This window comes from Pungitius pungitius, chromosome 10 (genome assembly GCF_949316345.1).
Source record: "Pungitius pungitius chromosome 10, fPunPun2.1, whole genome shotgun sequence".
In the NCBI taxonomy this organism is placed as follows: domain Eukaryota; kingdom Metazoa; phylum Chordata; class Actinopteri; order Perciformes; family Gasterosteidae; genus Pungitius; species Pungitius pungitius.
This window is the reverse complement of record NC_084909.1, coordinates 19,022,670-19,040,604: the sequence shown is the minus strand read 5'-3', so window position 1 is coordinate 19,040,604 and position 17,935 is coordinate 19,022,670. Positions and strand designations below refer to the sequence as shown.

At 42.7% G+C, this 17,935-nt stretch overlaps 3 protein-coding genes across 3 annotated transcripts; 2 read left to right on the top strand and 1 right to left on the bottom strand.

Moving 5' to 3' along the window:
* Positions 1-4,064: 4,064 nt before the first annotated feature.
* Positions 4,065-5,015, bottom strand: LOC119229169 (olfactory receptor 6N2-like). Its single transcript, XM_037489348.2, has one exon. The coding sequence runs from the start codon at positions 5,013-5,015 to the stop codon at positions 4,065-4,067; it is 951 nt and encodes a 316-aa protein (XP_037345245.2).
* A 3,163-nt stretch (positions 5,016-8,178) lies between these two features.
* zgc:162396 (uncharacterized protein LOC555292 homolog) lies at positions 8,179-10,863 on the top strand. Its single transcript, XM_037489563.2, has 6 exons — positions 8,179-8,524; positions 8,605-8,765; positions 8,850-9,066; positions 10,111-10,211; positions 10,385-10,522; positions 10,639-10,863. The coding sequence occupies exons 1-6, from the start codon at positions 8,414-8,416 to the stop codon at positions 10,739-10,741; spliced, it is 831 nt and encodes a 276-aa protein (XP_037345460.2). The 5' UTR covers positions 8,179-8,413; the 3' UTR covers positions 10,742-10,863.
* A 1,032-nt stretch (positions 10,864-11,895) lies between these two features.
* On the top strand, positions 11,896-14,928 carry LOC119229330 (putative methyltransferase DDB_G0268948). The gene is made up of 6 exons (XM_037489608.2): positions 11,896-12,159; positions 12,277-12,437; positions 12,894-13,110; positions 13,940-14,043; positions 14,150-14,287; positions 14,786-14,928. The coding sequence occupies exons 1-6, from the start codon at positions 12,049-12,051 to the stop codon at positions 14,880-14,882; spliced, it is 828 nt and encodes a 275-aa protein (XP_037345505.1). The 5' UTR covers positions 11,896-12,048; the 3' UTR covers positions 14,883-14,928.
* The last annotated feature ends 3,007 nt before the right edge of the window (positions 14,929-17,935 follow it).

Genomic DNA, 17,935 nt, shown 5'->3' with positions numbered 1-17,935 from the left:
GACTATGCACAACCACTCAGTACTCTCAGTATGGAAACCTCTAATAGGTTGACACCAATTGTTGAGTGTTTGGTTTACATTCCTAAGGTGAATGAAGATAAGTGAAAAAGATAAGTGTTCCAGATTTACGGGAGAAGGGGAGGTATCGTGAGGGAATGGCTGGATGAGGTACAGTCAAAATTACGCACACATCGGATGTCTATTATAGAACAGGCCCATTTTATTTATGACCATTTATGAGGAGCAGAAAGAGATGAGATTAAATATCGTTCTAGACAGGTTCGGGAAGATCCCAAACTAATTTTTTCCATCCTTCAGACTCAGTATGGCTGTGTAGACTCACCTATTGCTTTATTGCAGAATTTCCACTCTCAGAAACAGCAAGAAGGGGAGATATTGCGTGAGTATATAAATGCGCTATTCTCGCAAATGGATATAGTTATACAACATTCTCCTGAAGGGGTTGCACAGGCAGCTAGCCTCTTACGTGATCAATATGTTGAGTTTGTTTCAGATGGCAACCTTAGTTGTGCGCTGAAAGAACTTGTTCGTACTAATCCTGCCTATGATCTCCATGATGCAGCCATCCGATGGGAGAAAGAAGGTAGAGCGTGGGAAGGGAGGCCAAGATGCTCTTCAGTCCTATCTGTTTTTAGCATCCATCAGGGTGCTTCAGGTAGATCCGAATGCATGGTCCCCCATGCCACTTTGAAGTCTGAGGTAGCCGAACTACGGGAAATGCTATAAAGTCAGCAGGAGCAGTTTATGCAGTTTTCCCAAACATTATTGGCCTTAAGCGTCCCTAAGCGCCCTCAGTTTGAATCTAGGGGTGCAGTCATCTGTAGACGGTTTCAACGGCCAGGCAATTTTGCTAGGGACCGTGAGAATGAACGGGCAGCTCCCCAATCTGAACATTCCTACCTTTCTGGACGGGATGGGTCAAGGTACACGCAGCCACCGTCGGAAAACTGACACCCTCTGACGGGCAGAGCCGCCAATCAGATGGGGTCAGGCTCGAATAGCATAGTGTCCACCATAACTGAAAACTTCGTTATTCAGCATTTTCAGTCGTGGGGTCAGGAGAGACTGCAGTCAGGCAGATGGTTGCATCTCAGAACAGCCAACCATCTAGACATCCCTATGTTGGCTATTTAGAGTTAGACGTCACAGAGCTTGGCAAAGTGATTGCAAAACGTGGCATTCTTATTGTTAAGGACCCTCCGAAATCCTTACCCAAACCAGATTACCCAGGTGTCTTGGGAATGAATGTTATTGGTCAATTTTTTGAAGAACTGTTTGGCCATGTTTGACCTCCCCGCTATTAAGGGAGCGAATAGCACCTGGCACCAGGCCTTACAGTACTGTCATCAAGTGCACCTCACACCACAGGCTGAGAAAGTAGGAGCAGTCAGAGTTAGAGGTAAGACTAGAGTATGTGTCCCGGCTGGCACCATGAAACTAGTGGCAACCACTTGCTCCCAGGAAGTCTTTAATCCTCGCTGCTCTGTACTATTCCAACCCCCTGAGAATAGCAACCTTCTCGGTGGCTTATTGATGGCACCAGCTATCACTGTGGATATATTTCATTCCCCACGCACTAGGGTAGGATAAGTGTGCCAGATAGAGATTGTGAGCCCACCTGCAGGCGTTATCAAAATTGAGGGGATGTCGAACAAGGGTGTTGTGGCAACTTCCTCTGTCCAAGCTGCTGGAGGGAAATCAGTACAGAATGCTATCGGGGACATCGACTTGTCCAGTATTCCCTCCCATGAACAGGGAAAGGAGAAGTCCCTTTTGCATAAGTACGAGTAAGTTTTCTCCGCATTTGAGGGTGATATAGGCTGTACAAACTTTATTGTTCATGACATACCTTTAGTGGACAACACGCCCGTAAGACAGCGTTATCGACGTATCCCTACATAAGACTATGAGGCAGTTAAAACTCATATCCACCAGTTGCTGGAAAATCAGGTCATTAGGGAAAGTAGCAGCCCCTATGCCTCTCTGGTTGTACTGGTGAAAAAGAAAGATGGCATCATTCGTCTTTGAGTGGATTATCGCCAACTCAATGGTAAAAAACGAAAAGATGCTTTCCCTTTTCCCCGTCGTTGGATGCCTTGTCGGGGGCCCACTGGTTCAGTACCATGGATCTGGCCAGTGGGTACAATCGTTGTGGCAGAAGGCCAAGAAGGCCTGGAAGTCAAATTGGAGAAATGCAGCATATTTCAATGCTGGAGATGCTTTGCCAATGGGAGAGAATGATAAAGGAGGAGGGGGTTCTGTATCGCTGTGTGTCTAGATCTGATGGAGGGGAAGAAGGACAACAGCTAGTATTACCCACAAAACTAAAAGAGGAAGTATTGCATCAGTTACATCAGGGCCAAGGACACCAAGGTGTGGAACAAACAACTGACCTAGTGAGACAAAGATGCTACTGGCCAGGTATGATTAATGAAATTAAAGAGTATTGCAAGAACTGTGAACGATGTACATTGGCAAAAGTGGTCCAACCAAAAGTTCGTACCTCTATGGGCCATTTATTGGCCTCCCGAACAAATCAGATATTGGCCATTGACTTCACCCTGCTCGAACCTGCTGAAGATTGTAGAGAACAGGTTCTGATTATGACTGATGTGTTTTCGAAGTATACACAGGCCATCACCCCAGTCCCCACAGTGGCCCGACTGCTGGTCCATGAGTGGTTCTACAGGTTTGGAGTTCCGTCCAGGATTCCTTACGACCAGGGGAGAAGTTTTGAAGCGGTACTCATCCAGCAGCTATGTGAGTTGTACGAGGTCCAGAAAAGCAGGACCACACCTTACGGGCCACAGGGAAACGGCCAGTGTGAGCGTTTTAACTGCACATTGCACAATCTGCGGCATACTCTGCCAGTGGAGAAGAAGAGGGACTGGACATTGTACGTTATCTTATGATGTTTGTTCAGGATCTGCAGTTGCCGGTGGACTTCTTGCAAGGGAGAGTAAAAGACCCCGCTGCAACTACGGTGGACAACTGGCTTGGCGAACACCAGAGGCGACTGCGAACAGTCTATGGTTGCACAACGGAGAGAGGAGAGACATAACCAAAATGTTGACGAGGGGCTGACCGTTGACCCGTTAGAATATCTGAAGGACCAGTGTGAGGGGAAGAAACAAGATCCAGGATCACTGGAATCCAACACACTACAGAATTCTGAAAGCGCAAACAAATGGTGGGTCTGTATATACTGTGGCTCCTGTTGAATACCCCAACCAAACTAAGCAGGTGCATCAAACAATGATTAGACCTGTTCTCCGGAACGCAAAAAGGTGGCGTTGTTGCAGTTTTTAAGATATAGACTACCGCCCCAGTGTCACATTCACCTAACGTTTTTTCGGATGGGGCAGTTGGCAGCTACATGGGGTCTTGCATGTGTAACCCCCCTGCAGCTGTTGCTCTAGAGCCAATGCACAATAGACAGAAAATAGAAGAATATTAAAATTCCAGGTTTGATGAGGAGACAGGTAGATAATTCGTCTGACAAGAAATGTCCACCCCACTCTCTCCACCAAATACTACAAAGACAGAGGAGCCCTTTTTCCAACAGACTCGTTAGAAGAACAGTGACAAGATCCTTCCTGTCCACTGCAATGAAACTTTACAATAAATCCCCTCCGGCCACATCAATCACACTACTGTAAGACCTTTACACTGTTGTTGGTTAGTTGGTTAGTTAAATCGTTGCACTGATGCTCAGTTAGCTAGGTTGATTAAAAAATATATATTTTTTTATTGTATTATGATTCTTTTTCTTTTTTCCCATGAAAATATTATATCATACAATAGATCGACTTTTAATTACAAACTCTTTTTCTGACAATTCGGAGTGCGTTTTATTTAATCACAACCCTGAAGCCATTATATGATCAAGATTATTTATTGATTGAAAGAAAACACTACACACTCTCTACACATTTATTTATTCATCAATAATTGTATTATGAGAGTATTATTATAACTATTGATGAAGAATGAAAGTGAGAAAAGACCTGCTGTCTATTTATAGAAAAATACACGATTTACTCTCATTTTCTGTGGTTTGTTCTCACAGGTTCTGAACGTGAAAACAGATTTAGAACACATTTTCTTATTTCTGCCATCTTCAGGCCATAAACAAGAGGATTCACCATTGGAGGAATCACAACAAACTCAAGTGATATAATTATAGCTAAAAATGGATTCAGCGCTTCAAGGTCAATTCTGCTAAGAACAACGTCACAAAATACAGTAATGGAGTAATTGACGAATGTAACAATGTGTGGCAGACAGTTTTGTACGACTTTGCTCTTAAACGCTGATGAGCGTTTCCTACAAATGAGTATTATTCGTATATATGTAAACATGACAAAGGCCAGGGGCAGGAAGACGGTGCTTATGGAAACAAACATGCCGACAAGGTTATTCATCACAGTACTGACACATGACAATTTTACAACAGGCCAGTTGGCACAGAATACCTTTGGTATCTTATTGCCACACAATGGAAGTCTGGAGGAAAGATACACACAGGCTGCAACAGAAAAGCTTGGATAAATCCATGCAAAGGCAACCAACTTTGAGACTGCCTTTGATGTTATTTTGTTGTGGTAATTTAAAGGTTGACATATAGCAACGTAACGATCATAAGCCATTATGCCTAACAGGGTGAGCTCGTAGGATGCGTAGGTGTAAATGACATAGATCTGAGCAAAACAAGCTGCGCGTGGAATTAAATGAGTATCGGACAGTAGGTCTCTCAGAAATCTGAAGAAAAATCCAGCAGAGCCGTACAGAGAGTTGATAGAAAGACACATGATAAAAATATACATGGGCTCATGTAAAGTTATCTCTCGTGATATCAACCCTATTATGACAAGATTAGAAAAGGTAATAAAAGCATACAACAGTATACACAGGACAAATGCTAGGTAGCGATAGTTCCCTATGTTCACAAACATGGTAAGGTTAAAATACTGGGGAAAAGTATTGTTTTCCATAGACAGTAACAGATTGTTTGATGAACAAAGGAAATTCTACAGCTGGATTCTGGACCGGTTACAATGCAGCTGGAACTCCTTCCTACCTGTTTAGTTCAGGGTTGCTTTTTACCTTAACTGAGACATTGAAGGGATATTGGCAATGCAAAAATAAACTGGGTTACAAATAGCAAGACAAAACAAGTCAATAAGTAATTACATTAAATCAGAATTGCTATAGAGTACTTCACATTTACTGTATGAATCCAATTCCTAAACAAATCTTAAATGTTTTTCATGCTTACATTGCTTACTGTGTGTGGCACAGCACATATACGCACTGTAGCTTCCTAGGAGCAGCTGAGGACCTGTATATCTTGTCACACATGAGTATGTCATAGCAGTCATGAACCAATGGGGAAATGTGTTTTCACAACACGTGAAGCAATAATTGATATTTGATGGTGAAAATGCAAAAAACTTGCTGATCATGATGAAGATTGATTAGAACTCTTAGCGTACACACATTCCCTACAAGGTGATGAACAATAACTGGAGAATATATACAGTGAGGAAAATAAGTATTTGAACACCCTGCTATTTTGCAAGTTCTCCCACTTAGAAATCATGGAGGGGTCTGAAATTGTCATCGTATGTGCATGTCCACTGTGAGAGACATAATCTAAAAAGAAAATCCAGAAATCACAATGTTTATTTTTTAAGTATTTATTTGTATGATACAGCTGCAAATAAGTATTTGAACACCTAAGAAAATCAATGTTAATATTTGGTACAGTAGCCTTTGTTTGCAATTACAGATGTCAAACGTTTCCTGTAGTGTTTCACCAGGTTTGCACACACTGCAGGAGGGATTTTGGCCCACTCCTTCACACAGATCTTCTCTAGATCAGTCAGGTTTCTGGGCTGTCGCTGAGAAACACGGAGTTTGAGCTCCCTCCAAAAATTCTCTATTGGGTTTAGGTCTGGAGACAAGCTCGGCCACGCCAGAACCTTGATATACTTCCTACAAAGCCACTCCTTGGTTATCCTGGCTGTGCTTCGGGTCATTGTCATCTTGGAAGACCCAGCCTCGACCCATCTTCAATGCTCTAACTGAGGGAAAAAGGTTGCTCCCCAAAATCTCACAATACATGGCCCCGTTCATGCTCTCCTTAATACAGTGCAGTCGCCCTGTCCCATGTGCAGAAAAACACCCCCAAAGCATGATCCTACCACCCCCTTGCTTCACAGTAGGGATGGTGTTCTTGGGATGGTACTCATCATTCTTCTTCCTCCAAACATGCTTAGTGGAATTATGACCAAAGAATTCTATTTTGGTCTCACCTGACCACATAACTTTCTCCCATGACTCCTCTGGATCATCCAAATGGTCATTGGCAAACTTAAGACGGGCCTCGACATGTGCTGGTTTAAGCAGGGGAACCTTCCGTGCCATGCATGATTTCACACCATGACGTCTTAGTGTATTACCAACAGTAACCTTGGCAACGGTGGTCCCAGCTCTTTTCAGGTCATTGACCTGCTCCTCCTGTGTAGTTCCGGGCTGATTTCTCACCTTTCTTAGGATCATTGATCAATCTGGGTTACTAAGCATCAAAAGAAAACAAATGATCCTTTATTATTTTTATGTGATGTAATCTCTTGCTTTGTTTTCACATAGTAGAGTACAACAGGTCTCACAAGTACACACATACACACACACATAAGTCATGAGGGATGTAAGGTTTTTATTCTTGTATTGGTCCCTCAGGCTTTCTTAATGCCCACTGCTTCCATGACATCCTAAGAGTATCTAAAGCCGGTGTTGAAAGAGCTTGAGAGAGTTACACTTTGTACAGGCTTGAGACTGGTTTCAGTGAAAGAAAATCTGTAAGGACATTAGATATGATAAATAATGTGTTTCAATCAATGCCTCTGATGCAATGTTAGATGAAGTCAACACTAACCAGAGCCCTTGGAACGGTATGCTGCATGCTTTATTTGTGTAGAGGAGCTAAGTTGGAAAGGGTCAACAGGCCATTATCTCCATTTTCCCCAAAGAGCAATTAAAAATCCTGTCTACCCTGGAGGGCCACCCCGGGAAATCCAAACAAAGATGTTTTTCAGTTTAGTGAATGTGGTATCACATGAAAAGTAAGTAGTAAAAAACATGTGCTGAGACTTTTAAACCTATTTTTAAAAGTGATGTTAGAGGTGCGGCTCTTGGCCACTCCAGGCAGAGGCAGTGCTTCAGTGATTTGTGACTTTTTGCCCAAAAAACCTTTTCCAAATTCAGAGAGGTGAAATGGAACGGTGCAGTCTCAGACGATATTCTGGAGGCTCTCATCAAACAAACTGAGCGACTATACACTAAAATCTCAAATTATCTTTGGCATTTCCGAGTCTGAGATAAATCAAACGTATTGGGAGATAAAATACATTCCGTGTGGTATTTATTCCGTATTTCTCGTGATTAGTAACGATTGTCCTGAAGAGAGTTCTCTCTTTATGGAACCAGTGGCTTTGCGCATGCGCGCGTGACTTTCAGTCCACACGTAACATATGTCTCCTCTGTGCTCTGACTGCAGCTGGACTGCTGCAAGCCGCGAGGATTCTGTGAGACTCGCCAAGGACAGCAACTGCAAAACAATACGTGCTTTCACGTCAGACACCACAAATAAAACAATAAAACCAGATAAAGTCGTTGGATTCGTCGCTGGTCGCGAATAGGGTTTGGAATGTCAATCGACCAAACAACGAAGGAGCCTGCGTATATATAATTTTAAAGTCAATTCCAAGAATACATGAGATCAGATCTTCTGATTACATGTCTTTTGTCTTTCCTTAATCCTAATGTTAATGTATACATTTTATGACACTGAAAACACGTGTGTCCTCCTTTTTGTTTACCGTTTTTAACCTCTCCACAGGCACTTTGATAATAAACCAAACTTGTGTGTCAGAGCAAAATACTGAGACTGAGTTTCACTTGCAAAAGGCTCGCAACGTTGGAAGACTTGGAATTGGAAGATCCGATGTACTTCCGCTATTGACGCAGTGATTTCATAGAAGAATAAATTATTGCATCAAAATGCAGCTGGTAAAATACAATCTGCAGAAATGATCTGGCCATTAAAGGGTTAACAGAAAGGCACCGCCTCTGTAAGCCATTGTTTTCTAATCTGAAGCTGAAGGGGGTGACGTAGGGCAGAGTGTGTGAAAGTGCATGCAGGGAAAGTGCAGGCAGGGAAAAGCAGGAAAAGAAGCCGCTCAAAAGGAGGGTTAAAGAAGCTAAAAGTAAGGAAACAACGCAAAAGGCAAAGCAGAAGGGAACGACGGACAAAGGAAACTACTTTGGTGCAGAGGTCTGAGAGAGCAAATTTGGCAGCAGCACGGAAAGAAGGGATCAGAAAAATAGCATGACATACCGACTGTTTGAGGGAAAGGATCATGCCTTCTCTTACCAAAAGTATCGCTTCACACCTCCAGACGAGCTCAAGAACATCATTCTTCAATACCTCTCTAAAAAGGTATACCACTAAGTCCTTTTTAAATTTCGCACTTTTCAACAATTTGCACAATTACACCACATGTGTAATAACACACTCAGAAGGAAGAGCCACATGTGCTGGCTGTGGATCTGGGATGCGGGACGGGTCAGAACTCACGCCTATTGGCGCCGCACTTCCAGGAAGTGGTGGGAATCGACATCAGTGAATGTCAACTGGAGGAGGCCAGAGCCGTGCCTGGGTACCCGAACGTCACATACAGGTGGGAGTCGCCAATAAAGTATGACTTTGAAATGCTAATGTTCCAGGTATATTCCTTAGTATGACCAGTCTCCTGCACTAGCAGGAAGGGAACCGCAGAGGAGCTTCCTTTCCCAGACTGCTCTGTAGACCTGCTGGCAGCAGCGTCGGCGGCCCACTGGTTCGATCAGTCGAGGTTCCTGGCCGAAGCAAATCGGGTTTTGAAGCCCGGGGGATGCGTGGCTCTGCTGGGTTTCAGCGACTCTGGCACCAGGTTTAACTACCAGGGCTGTGGAGAAAGACTCAATCACATTTATGAAGAGGTGGGTTGTGTTAAACATGATCAGCAGTGCACACTTTGTTGGCCCACTGTCACTGTTTGTTCTTGGTACCAGCACACATGCAACACCCTTTTTTGATAAATGACTGAATGAAACAGACGCACACTGACAGCAAAAAGTACAATTTAATTAGTGTAACACACTACAACCTGCTCTTTCTGTTATCAACAACAATGATACGAGCGATGAACAAATATTCATCTCTACATATAATTAATTACCAAATAATTGCTTGGATTTCCAAACAAACAAAGTTTCCAACATTTAGCTCGGTGCACCCATGTGTACCAATATGGGTTACTAATCATCAAAAGATGCTTGTTAGCTTGCTCTGATAAGGTCAGAACACAGACATGTTTTCATCATGTTACTCAACATATTGCTATCACCTAGTGCAGGGGTGTCAAACTAAATTTACGTTTAGGCCAGATATTGACCACTTTGATCTCTCAGGTTGCCGCACGAATGGTCCAGCCGACCGGGGTGGGGGGGAGGGCGCGTGGACGGGACAAGGTCATTTTCCAGCGGGCGGTGCTGCCTGGAGAAACCCTGTCGTTGAAAAGGTCTAACGCTGGGGTTCCCACACTTTTTTGGCTCGCGAGTTACTTTTCACTCAACTCTTTAATTGAAGCCCTAATAATAAATAAATCAACAACAGCGCTGCATACCGGGAGCGCCAAACAAATCGGTATGAACAAAAAACACAAAAAGCCTCTCGTCTGTTTCAAAGGAAGGGATCTACCAGCACTGCGTTGGTGAAAAACCGGGTCCCCCTGGTCTAACGCATGCGGCCACTCACAGAGTGCGACCCCCAGTGAATAGCAGCTTATTGCATGGAAATGCGATTTATGCCGGATTTGGGCCGCTGGCCTTGAGTTTGACCCCTTTGACCTAGTGTATCGCCTCATTCTTCACCCACATGTGCTGTAATCACATTTATCCACAGGTTTGTTTTGATTTGTCTAATATTCATACAAGTATACTCATAATGGGGTGATTACCCATTTATTAGCATTTGCCTTCCAGGTGAAGCAGGTGCTGCTGCCATTCACAAGCAAACGAGCGGCTGTAGCTGATGGTAAGCTGGAGGAGCTCTACACTGCCATCCCCTTTCCTGACAAAGAGAGGTAATCACCACGCGACACATCTGTGCCAAAGATGAATACAACACAATTGTCTTCTGAACATACAAGGATATATTGATTTACTTCAATGTATTTAAATACAAGTGTTTTATGCCCTTGTATTGTTTGGTTGTCTCTATATGTAATAATAACCCATAAATATACTGTCACAACAGGATTGAGAGTGTTCAGGTGAAGTCGTCAATCTCAGTCAGGAATCTGGCCGGCTTCATTGAGACCTGGTCCATGTTCCAAGGTTACAAAAAGAAAGACCCCGAAGCTGCTGGCCAACTGCTGCTAACGACTCAAAAGAGGTCATCTATCCCCACACACACAGCTGCACTTAACTTAAACACACCTGCTGTCATATCATGATCCTATTTTGTGAACATTAGCCGTGGGACTATTCAATGAGTGCACTGCTTCACAGGTTTCTGGAGGAGATGGGAGTGATGTCCCCTGACACTGAAATGGATCAGGAAATGGAATATTTCTGCATCCTAACATCAAAACCAGCTCCATCAACATTGTAGAATTGGATGTTTTAAAGGAGAGTTTATGGGTCTTGCCCGCTACAATCTGCATTTAATTAACTTGAAAACCAATTATTGAATGTGTGTGTTCAGCGTGGAAATAAACCCTGAATACAACTCTTTTTCTTCATAGTGATCGTTTGTGTAAAGTTGATGTATGACAAACTATATTCTTTTTTTCATCTTGCACCTCTCAAATCGTTTTCCAACAAAACAGCTGATTCCTTTAAAGCAGAGTGAGAGGTTACACAACTGGAGGTTATTTTGAAACAAAACACACTTTCACAGAAGGGGTGCTTGGAGGCTTTGGTTAAGAAGTTGAGTAGTTTTTCTTTCGCCAAGCTGTTGAAAACAGGGCAGGTTGGTGGCCCCTCGGTTCTTTCTTCATTCTCTGTTCTCTTGCAGAGGGGTGGAAGCACGCTTGGTGATTCATAGAGGTTTTACCCGCTTTATGCTCTGCAAAAAAGGCTTCTTACATGAAAATAGAATGCAAAAAAATCTGCTATTAAAATGAAATAAAAAATTGCTCTGGGGCGCCATCAACTTAAGATCCCGCACGGGGTTCAGGACAGAGAAACATATGGCCGTGACATGACACTGACGCGGGGCGGGTGTGCAGGACCAACGTGACACACTGGCACAGGACAAGGGGAGACAATCAGACTGGTGACACATGAGGAAGGACATGGAACCTGAAATGAGAGGAGAGATCATTTCCAAAATAAAACAGGAAGTCACAAAACAAACGTGGAGACAGGACCAAACCCCAACTTGACATACGGGTGTGACAGACCTGAAGGCTTTACCTTCTCTCTTTGAATTTCTAACCTGTTTTTTTCCAGCAGAATGATTTGACATCCAGGATGCATCCTTCAAAGTCATAATATGCTCTTCTGTCGGCTTTGTACTGATATTGCCTTTTTGGGGGGGTTGGGGCTTAGCAATAGATAAAGGTATTGAGATATCATTGGTTAGAATGAAAAAAATCGTTTAAGGATCCTGCACAGAAAAAATTAAGTAAAACACTGCCACATCATGACAGAAAAGGTCTTGGAACTGTCCCTTTAATAGAGTTCATTGTTAAACAGGCCACATACTTGCGAAAGCTGTGGGACCTCCCTTTCCCATGTACCGCTGTTGCCCCCTTTTGTGTGTCTGTGTGTGTGTGTGTGTGTGTGTGTGTGTGTGTGTGTTTCGGCCAGCGAAAAAGGAATAACCCGTGTTTTGTCCACTTGATCAATAACAGAACACATGATAACGCATGGCTTTTTTCTCTAGCAACTGTTGAGAGAGGACATCAGCAAGCGATGGCTTATCGCCTGTATGAAGGAAAGGAACACGCTAGATCCTACTGGAAGTACAGGATTGCCCCAACGGATCATCTGATACAACAAGTGCTTAACTTCTTGGAAAAGCAGGTAGTGTGTTGGTAAAATTGTGGTATTATCTCCTGCAATTATAAAACATTACCGTTAGCGATGTTATTGTAAAAACCATTACAGGGATTTCATGTAAAATGCAAAGTATGTTGTCAGGTGGGTCGTCCCTTTGAGCGGGCAGTGGATGTCGGCTGTGGCTCAGGTCAAGGCACCCTGCTGCTGGCTGAACACTTTGCCTCCGTGCTGGGGACAGATGTTAGTCCAGCCCAGCTGGAAATGGCTTTGCAGCATTCCAAAAAGCCAAACATCACTTATAGGTAAGCGTGGTGCAACTTATGTTATCTTATGTATCTTACATATTTTAAAGAGGAAATGCATAATTGCACTTGGACCGCAAACCTAGGTAATTTCAGTGCAACTCACCACGTTAACGGCACATATTAGCTGCAGCTCTGAAAACGTGACTCGGGGAGTCTTGGCCAGAGCAAAAACAACGTGACCTTTGTCTGGTGAAAGTCGGTCATGCAGTAAGGCTCAGAAAACAGAACAAATGTCCTGTCAGCACAGGACACTCAAATTCTTTTGAAATATGTGGCATGTTACAGACGTTTGGTGGGTGCCGTACATAAAAAAAAACGTCATTTTTTGCAAGCTGTTTTCGTTTCGAATGCAATTTACATTATTTAATATTTCAACAGATTGTAACCTGAAGCAGCGGCCTCTTAATGGAACATCAGGGCTTAATCCAGCAGTTGCGACTGTTCTGTCCTCAGGGAGTGTGCGGCCGAGGAGCTGCCGAGCGCCGACAGCTCGGTGGATTTGGTGACAGCCATGTCCGCCTTCCACTGGTTCCACCGGCCTCGCTTTCTCCAGGAGGCCAACAGGGTCCTGAAGCCCCGTGGCTGCTTGGCTCTGCTCAACTACACCATTGACATGCGGCTCGGCTACCCAGACTGCTGCTCACACACACTCAACCAAGTCTGCCAAGAGGTGCTTGTGGAGGTGTTCACCTGAGAGACGTTCTAGTTAATGTTCACCCACGGCTGTTGTCTTACGTCATTTTTTATGGTGGTGGAAAACACAGAGACAAGGGTTTATTAAGTTATTGGATCTCCGCTCCACTTGTGCGTTGCATACCAGCCACTCACCACTCAGCTGCCTGATTATTGAACTCAAAAGAAGAATCCTGTTTTGCAGTTCTGCAGGTGTAAGAGACAGATTATTTTCAGAACAATTAATGGCCTCCAAGGGGAAGGCAAAAACCTGTAAAAACACGGATTCTGGGATATTCTACTTCTATCAGGCTAGTAGGAATAAAACATCCGACATACAATTGGGACTTTTTGAATCTGTAGACTTATATTCATTAAAACTTGGCATCAGATATTGCATTCATGTTATTTTCAGACACCAAATTTGAGAAAACTTGAAATAAAAAAAACTAACTAACACTAAAACTGACTTCTTAAGTAATTAAGTGGTTCTATTAGTAGTAGTATAATTGTGATATTTAGTATTTTTATTAATTGGAGGTGTCTTCTGCCAATCAAGAACTAACAACATCACCATCTTGTGGATACTTAAAGTAAATGACTAGCTTGGCTGCCAGGCAATAAATTTGTGTCAGACCCCATTAAAATATGTACAAGTAACAAAAATGTCACATGGCTTTGTACTGATGTTTTTGTTAAATGGCTGTGAACCCATATCTGATCCATGCTATACATATCTATCTATTGATCTGTGCACATGTGAGAGTTTGTATGTTATGGGACTATTGTCACTGATCTCATGACTGTGCGTCTCTTGGTTTCACCAGTTCTATGCAGCCTTGCAGCCTTACCGCAGCGCTCACCTCGGTCACAGCTCTATTGAGATTTACCGCGAGGCCTATGAATCCATCCCTTACCCTGACAAGGAGTGGTGAGAGCGCGCTTTGGTTTGGTCAATTTCAGCACGTTTCATGGCTGCTTTTCACAAAGAATGTACAGTAGCTCCTGTGTTGACCGTGTTGTTCCGTGTGTTGCAGGCACGAGTGTGTGTGGGTGGAAAGGCCCATGCCTCTGTCCAGTTACATGGGGTTGGTGGAGTCTTTCTCCAGCTATCAGGCGCTGCTAAGAGAACACCCGCAGAAAGCCACTGCGCTCTCTCACCACATCTGTCAAAGGTAGAATGCAGGGTGGCAGCATCGCCACAAGGCACAACACACACGACATTTTTTGTTACTCGGACGGTGTTTTATGGGGGTTTTAATTCAGCAAAAACAAATCTCATGTTAAAATGGTGAACAGATGTTTACTTCATCCCAATTAGAAGCAATGTAAACAGCAAAAACAGACCCTTTTTTCCTCATGGTTGGTCCACCATGGTCCTCTTTAGGAGCTCCTGTCCCAGCCTGCACCATGTAAAGAAATTGTCACACATGATGTTGAGCCCCTTCGCCATGTCCAGGACAATTCTCGTCCCTTGATTCATATCGGGGTGTCCTCCAACAGGTTTCCCACGGTGGACTTGTAAGACTGAAGTATTTTTGTTTTGATAAAAATAAAAAGGATTCCCCGAACACCATACAATTCCACAAATTTGACAACGACACGATAGCAAGAGCTGAGGGCTCATTAGTAATAAGTTAAACACATCCTCTGACCGAATGGTGTCTCCCCAGGTTGATGTCCATAATGAGGGTGACCTCTGTGGAGACACAGGTGGTTGTGGCCGTGAAGTATTTTTACCTCCTGGCCTGCAAACCGCAGGACGCCTGACTCCTGACTGCAACCCGCACTTTCAATAAAGTCATGAAGAACCTTGTTCCACCGCCCTGTGTTTATTCAACGTTTCCTCCTGGACATCTTTCTTAAAACCAAAGTGATATGTTTCAGTACACAGATGACCATTGTGTGAAGATGTCTTATGCATTAGCTGAACTTGAACATTTTAAATGATCAACTTAGTGTGCAGGTTGGTAGTTTTTAATGGCTCGACCAACAAGAAAAGAGGTTGCACCATGTACCACTAGAGGGAGACATGTGATCGAAAGTGACAATACACTGCTGATCCATTTTACAGTACAGACCTACCTTCCTATTCAATGGTTTATCATAATTTTTATCATTGTAAACTAATATTAAAGACTATGAAGGAACGGATATGGAACAAAAAAATGCTCAACAAACCAGAATATGTTTTATATATGGATGTATTAGTATTTTTCTTCAAAGAAGCTGTTTTTAGCTTTAAAGACAGCTTCTTCCAATCAGCTTCAGGAGAAGATCACCTGGAATGGTTTTCTATTAACAGGTGTGCCAACACAACCTGTTGTGTTGTGCAGAGGTAGGGTTGGTGCCCAGTTCTATACAGTGATCTATCTCACTTTAGTTCTAATCCATATTAGAGAAAGCGCAGTCAATCCAGTAAAATTTCAAGAACTAATATTTTGAGATAAGGGAAGCTGAAGTGCAAGAATGCCAACTCATTTCCCCACTATACGCAACAGCTGCAAGAAAAAAACATGGCCCCGTCGAGTGCATCTGAGCCTTCTCTGTCTGATGGGTTCAGCTGTATGAGCAGAAAGTTCCTTTTGGATCAATATCAAACATTTTGTATCTATTATTAGAAGACCTTTCCATCCTGTGAAATCAAATGTCTTATCCCTGCACGTTATATTATATATATATATATATATATATATATATATATATAGTCAACGTGCTATATATATGTATTCTAATATATTCATTTTAGAATACAGGGTATCAGGGTCTGCCACAGACCTTGCTTTTATACACACACAGAAGCACACCGTTTGCCATCATCCTAATAGATTTAAAGCTGAAATCCACTCCAAAAGGACTGTAAAAACAAAACCATTTTTCAATCCTCGTGTTTAAATATACAAATAGGAGGCTCATTTGCATACTCATTTGCTTTCGTGATACATCTTTCCTCATCCTCCCGTATTCAAATCAAGGTGTCTTGGAGTGTACGTGTGTGTCAAGGACAAAGAGAGACAAATGGCCTCTTTGTGTCGACGATAGCCTGTTCAAACTAAAAGCCCTTCTTTAATACGTTTTTTAAATAAAAAACATTTTTTATTTAAACCATTTACCCACAAACTAACTTGCTCCCACAATTTTTGCATCAACAATATAGTTTCTATAAAACGTTTCCACCATTTAAAACCGACTGTGTTGCATGACAACAGGCACCATGAGGCACCAGGTAATAGGTTCAATGTGGTGGTATGCATTTAGTCTGTGTCACTGCCGATTTGCTAACAAGTGACACACTGACTTCGATGTAATGGTGTTGACCCACTCTCATCCGTAGTCCTTCCCTGACATGATGTAGATGTTGAGACAGAAGAACATAGTTTGACACTCTCACATGTGCACAGATCAATAGATAGATATGTATAGCATGGACCAGATATGGGTTCACAGCCATTTAACAAAAACATCAGTACAAAGCCATGTGACATTTTTGTTACTTGTACATATTTTAATGGGGTCTGACACAAATTTATTGCCTGGCAGCCAAGCTATTCATTTACTTTAAGTATCCACAAGATGGTGATGTTGTTAGTTCTTGATTGGCAGAAGACACCTCCAATTAATAAAAATACTAAATATCACAGATATACTACTACTAATAGAACCACTTAATTACTTAAGAAGTCAGTTTTAGTGTTAGTTGGTTTTTCTTATTTCAAGTTTTCTCAAATTTGGTGTCTGAAAATAACATGAATGCAATTTGATGCCAAGTTTTAATGAATATAAGTCCACAGATGCAAAAAGACCCAATTGTATGTTGGATGTTTTATTCCTACTAGTCTGATAGAAGTAGAATATCCCAGAATCCGTGTTTTTACAGGTTTTTGCCTTCCCCTTGGAGGCCATTAATTGTTCTGACAATAGTCTGTCTCTTACACCTGCAGAACTGCAAAACAGGATTCTTCTTTTGAGTTCAATAATCAGGCAGCTGAGTGGTGATGCTACCATACACAGAGCCACCTGCCCATCAGCAGCTAACAACATTCACCCCATTCAGACACTTTGGAGACGTTGTATGGATCCATAACTAAAAACACAGTGGTATGCCAGTGCTGGTTTTTGATCCAGTGCTCTTGCACCTGAGTTTTATAATCAGTTTATAACAGCGCAGCAGAAGTAAAGCAAGCATGCTGCATGAAATTGGATTACTATTATTATGACATGTGCATTAGTCATCTTGCTTGTGACTTTGGTTTTCTTCCCTTGAACTGAGTAGACACCACTCACATGTGGGTCATTTGGTCCAGCAGGAAGCCCAAAGCCCGACAGATGTCACTGTAATGTACGTGCAGAGAAGCTGGCTCAAATAACAACCATTGAATGGATTGTCATGAAGGCTTTATATACATATTTATGGTACCCTGAGGTTGACGTTGGTGTTCCCCTCAGCTTAAAATCTACGGGTTTGACTGAGGCCGGGCTGGAGTGTGAAGGAGTTTCTGATAAACCCGGATGATATCATCAGATTTTTTGCTGAATCCAACTCGGTGGCACCAAGGACAAGCATTAACAACAATAGCTAGACTCCTTGGTGTTGGTTTTAATATACTTTAAAACATCCACCATGCAAGCAGCAGATGTCCTTCTGAGTTGAGCTGAACATTTAACAAGCCACTGTTCTGCAGACATCAAAGTTGAAAGCTAAATCAGCGTTATCACCTGAAGGCTGTGTGCCACATGGTGGTAGGATGAAGGGAGGAGGAGCGAATCGATCTGGCACTCAGGAGATTACATTCCTGTGGGTTTTCTAATCATTTCACTTGAGG

Excerpts from the sequence above, each read along its gene's own strand:
- LOC119229169 (XM_037489348.2), bottom strand. The coding sequence starts at position 5,015 with ATGGAAAACAATACTTTTCCCCAGTATTTTAACCTTACCATGTTTGTG.
- zgc:162396 (XM_037489563.2), top strand. The coding sequence starts at position 8,414 with ATGACATACCGACTGTTTGAGGGAAAGGATCATGCCTTCTCTTACCAA. Across the intron at positions 8,525-8,604 it reads TTCAATACCTCTCTAAAAAG|AAGGAAGAGCCACATGTGCT; the intron begins GTATACCACTAA and ends TAACACACTCAG. Across the intron at positions 10,523-10,638 it reads CTGCTAACGACTCAAAAGAG|GTTTCTGGAGGAGATGGGAG; the intron begins GTCATCTATCCC and ends ACTGCTTCACAG.
- LOC119229330 (XM_037489608.2), top strand. The coding sequence starts at position 12,049 with ATGGCTTATCGCCTGTATGAAGGAAAGGAACACGCTAGATCCTACTGG. Across the intron at positions 12,160-12,276 it reads TTAACTTCTTGGAAAAGCAG|GTGGGTCGTCCCTTTGAGCG; the intron begins GTAGTGTGTTGG and ends GTATGTTGTCAG. Across the intron at positions 13,111-13,939 it reads TCAACCAAGTCTGCCAAGAG|TTCTATGCAGCCTTGCAGCC; the intron begins GTGCTTGTGGAG and ends TGGTTTCACCAG.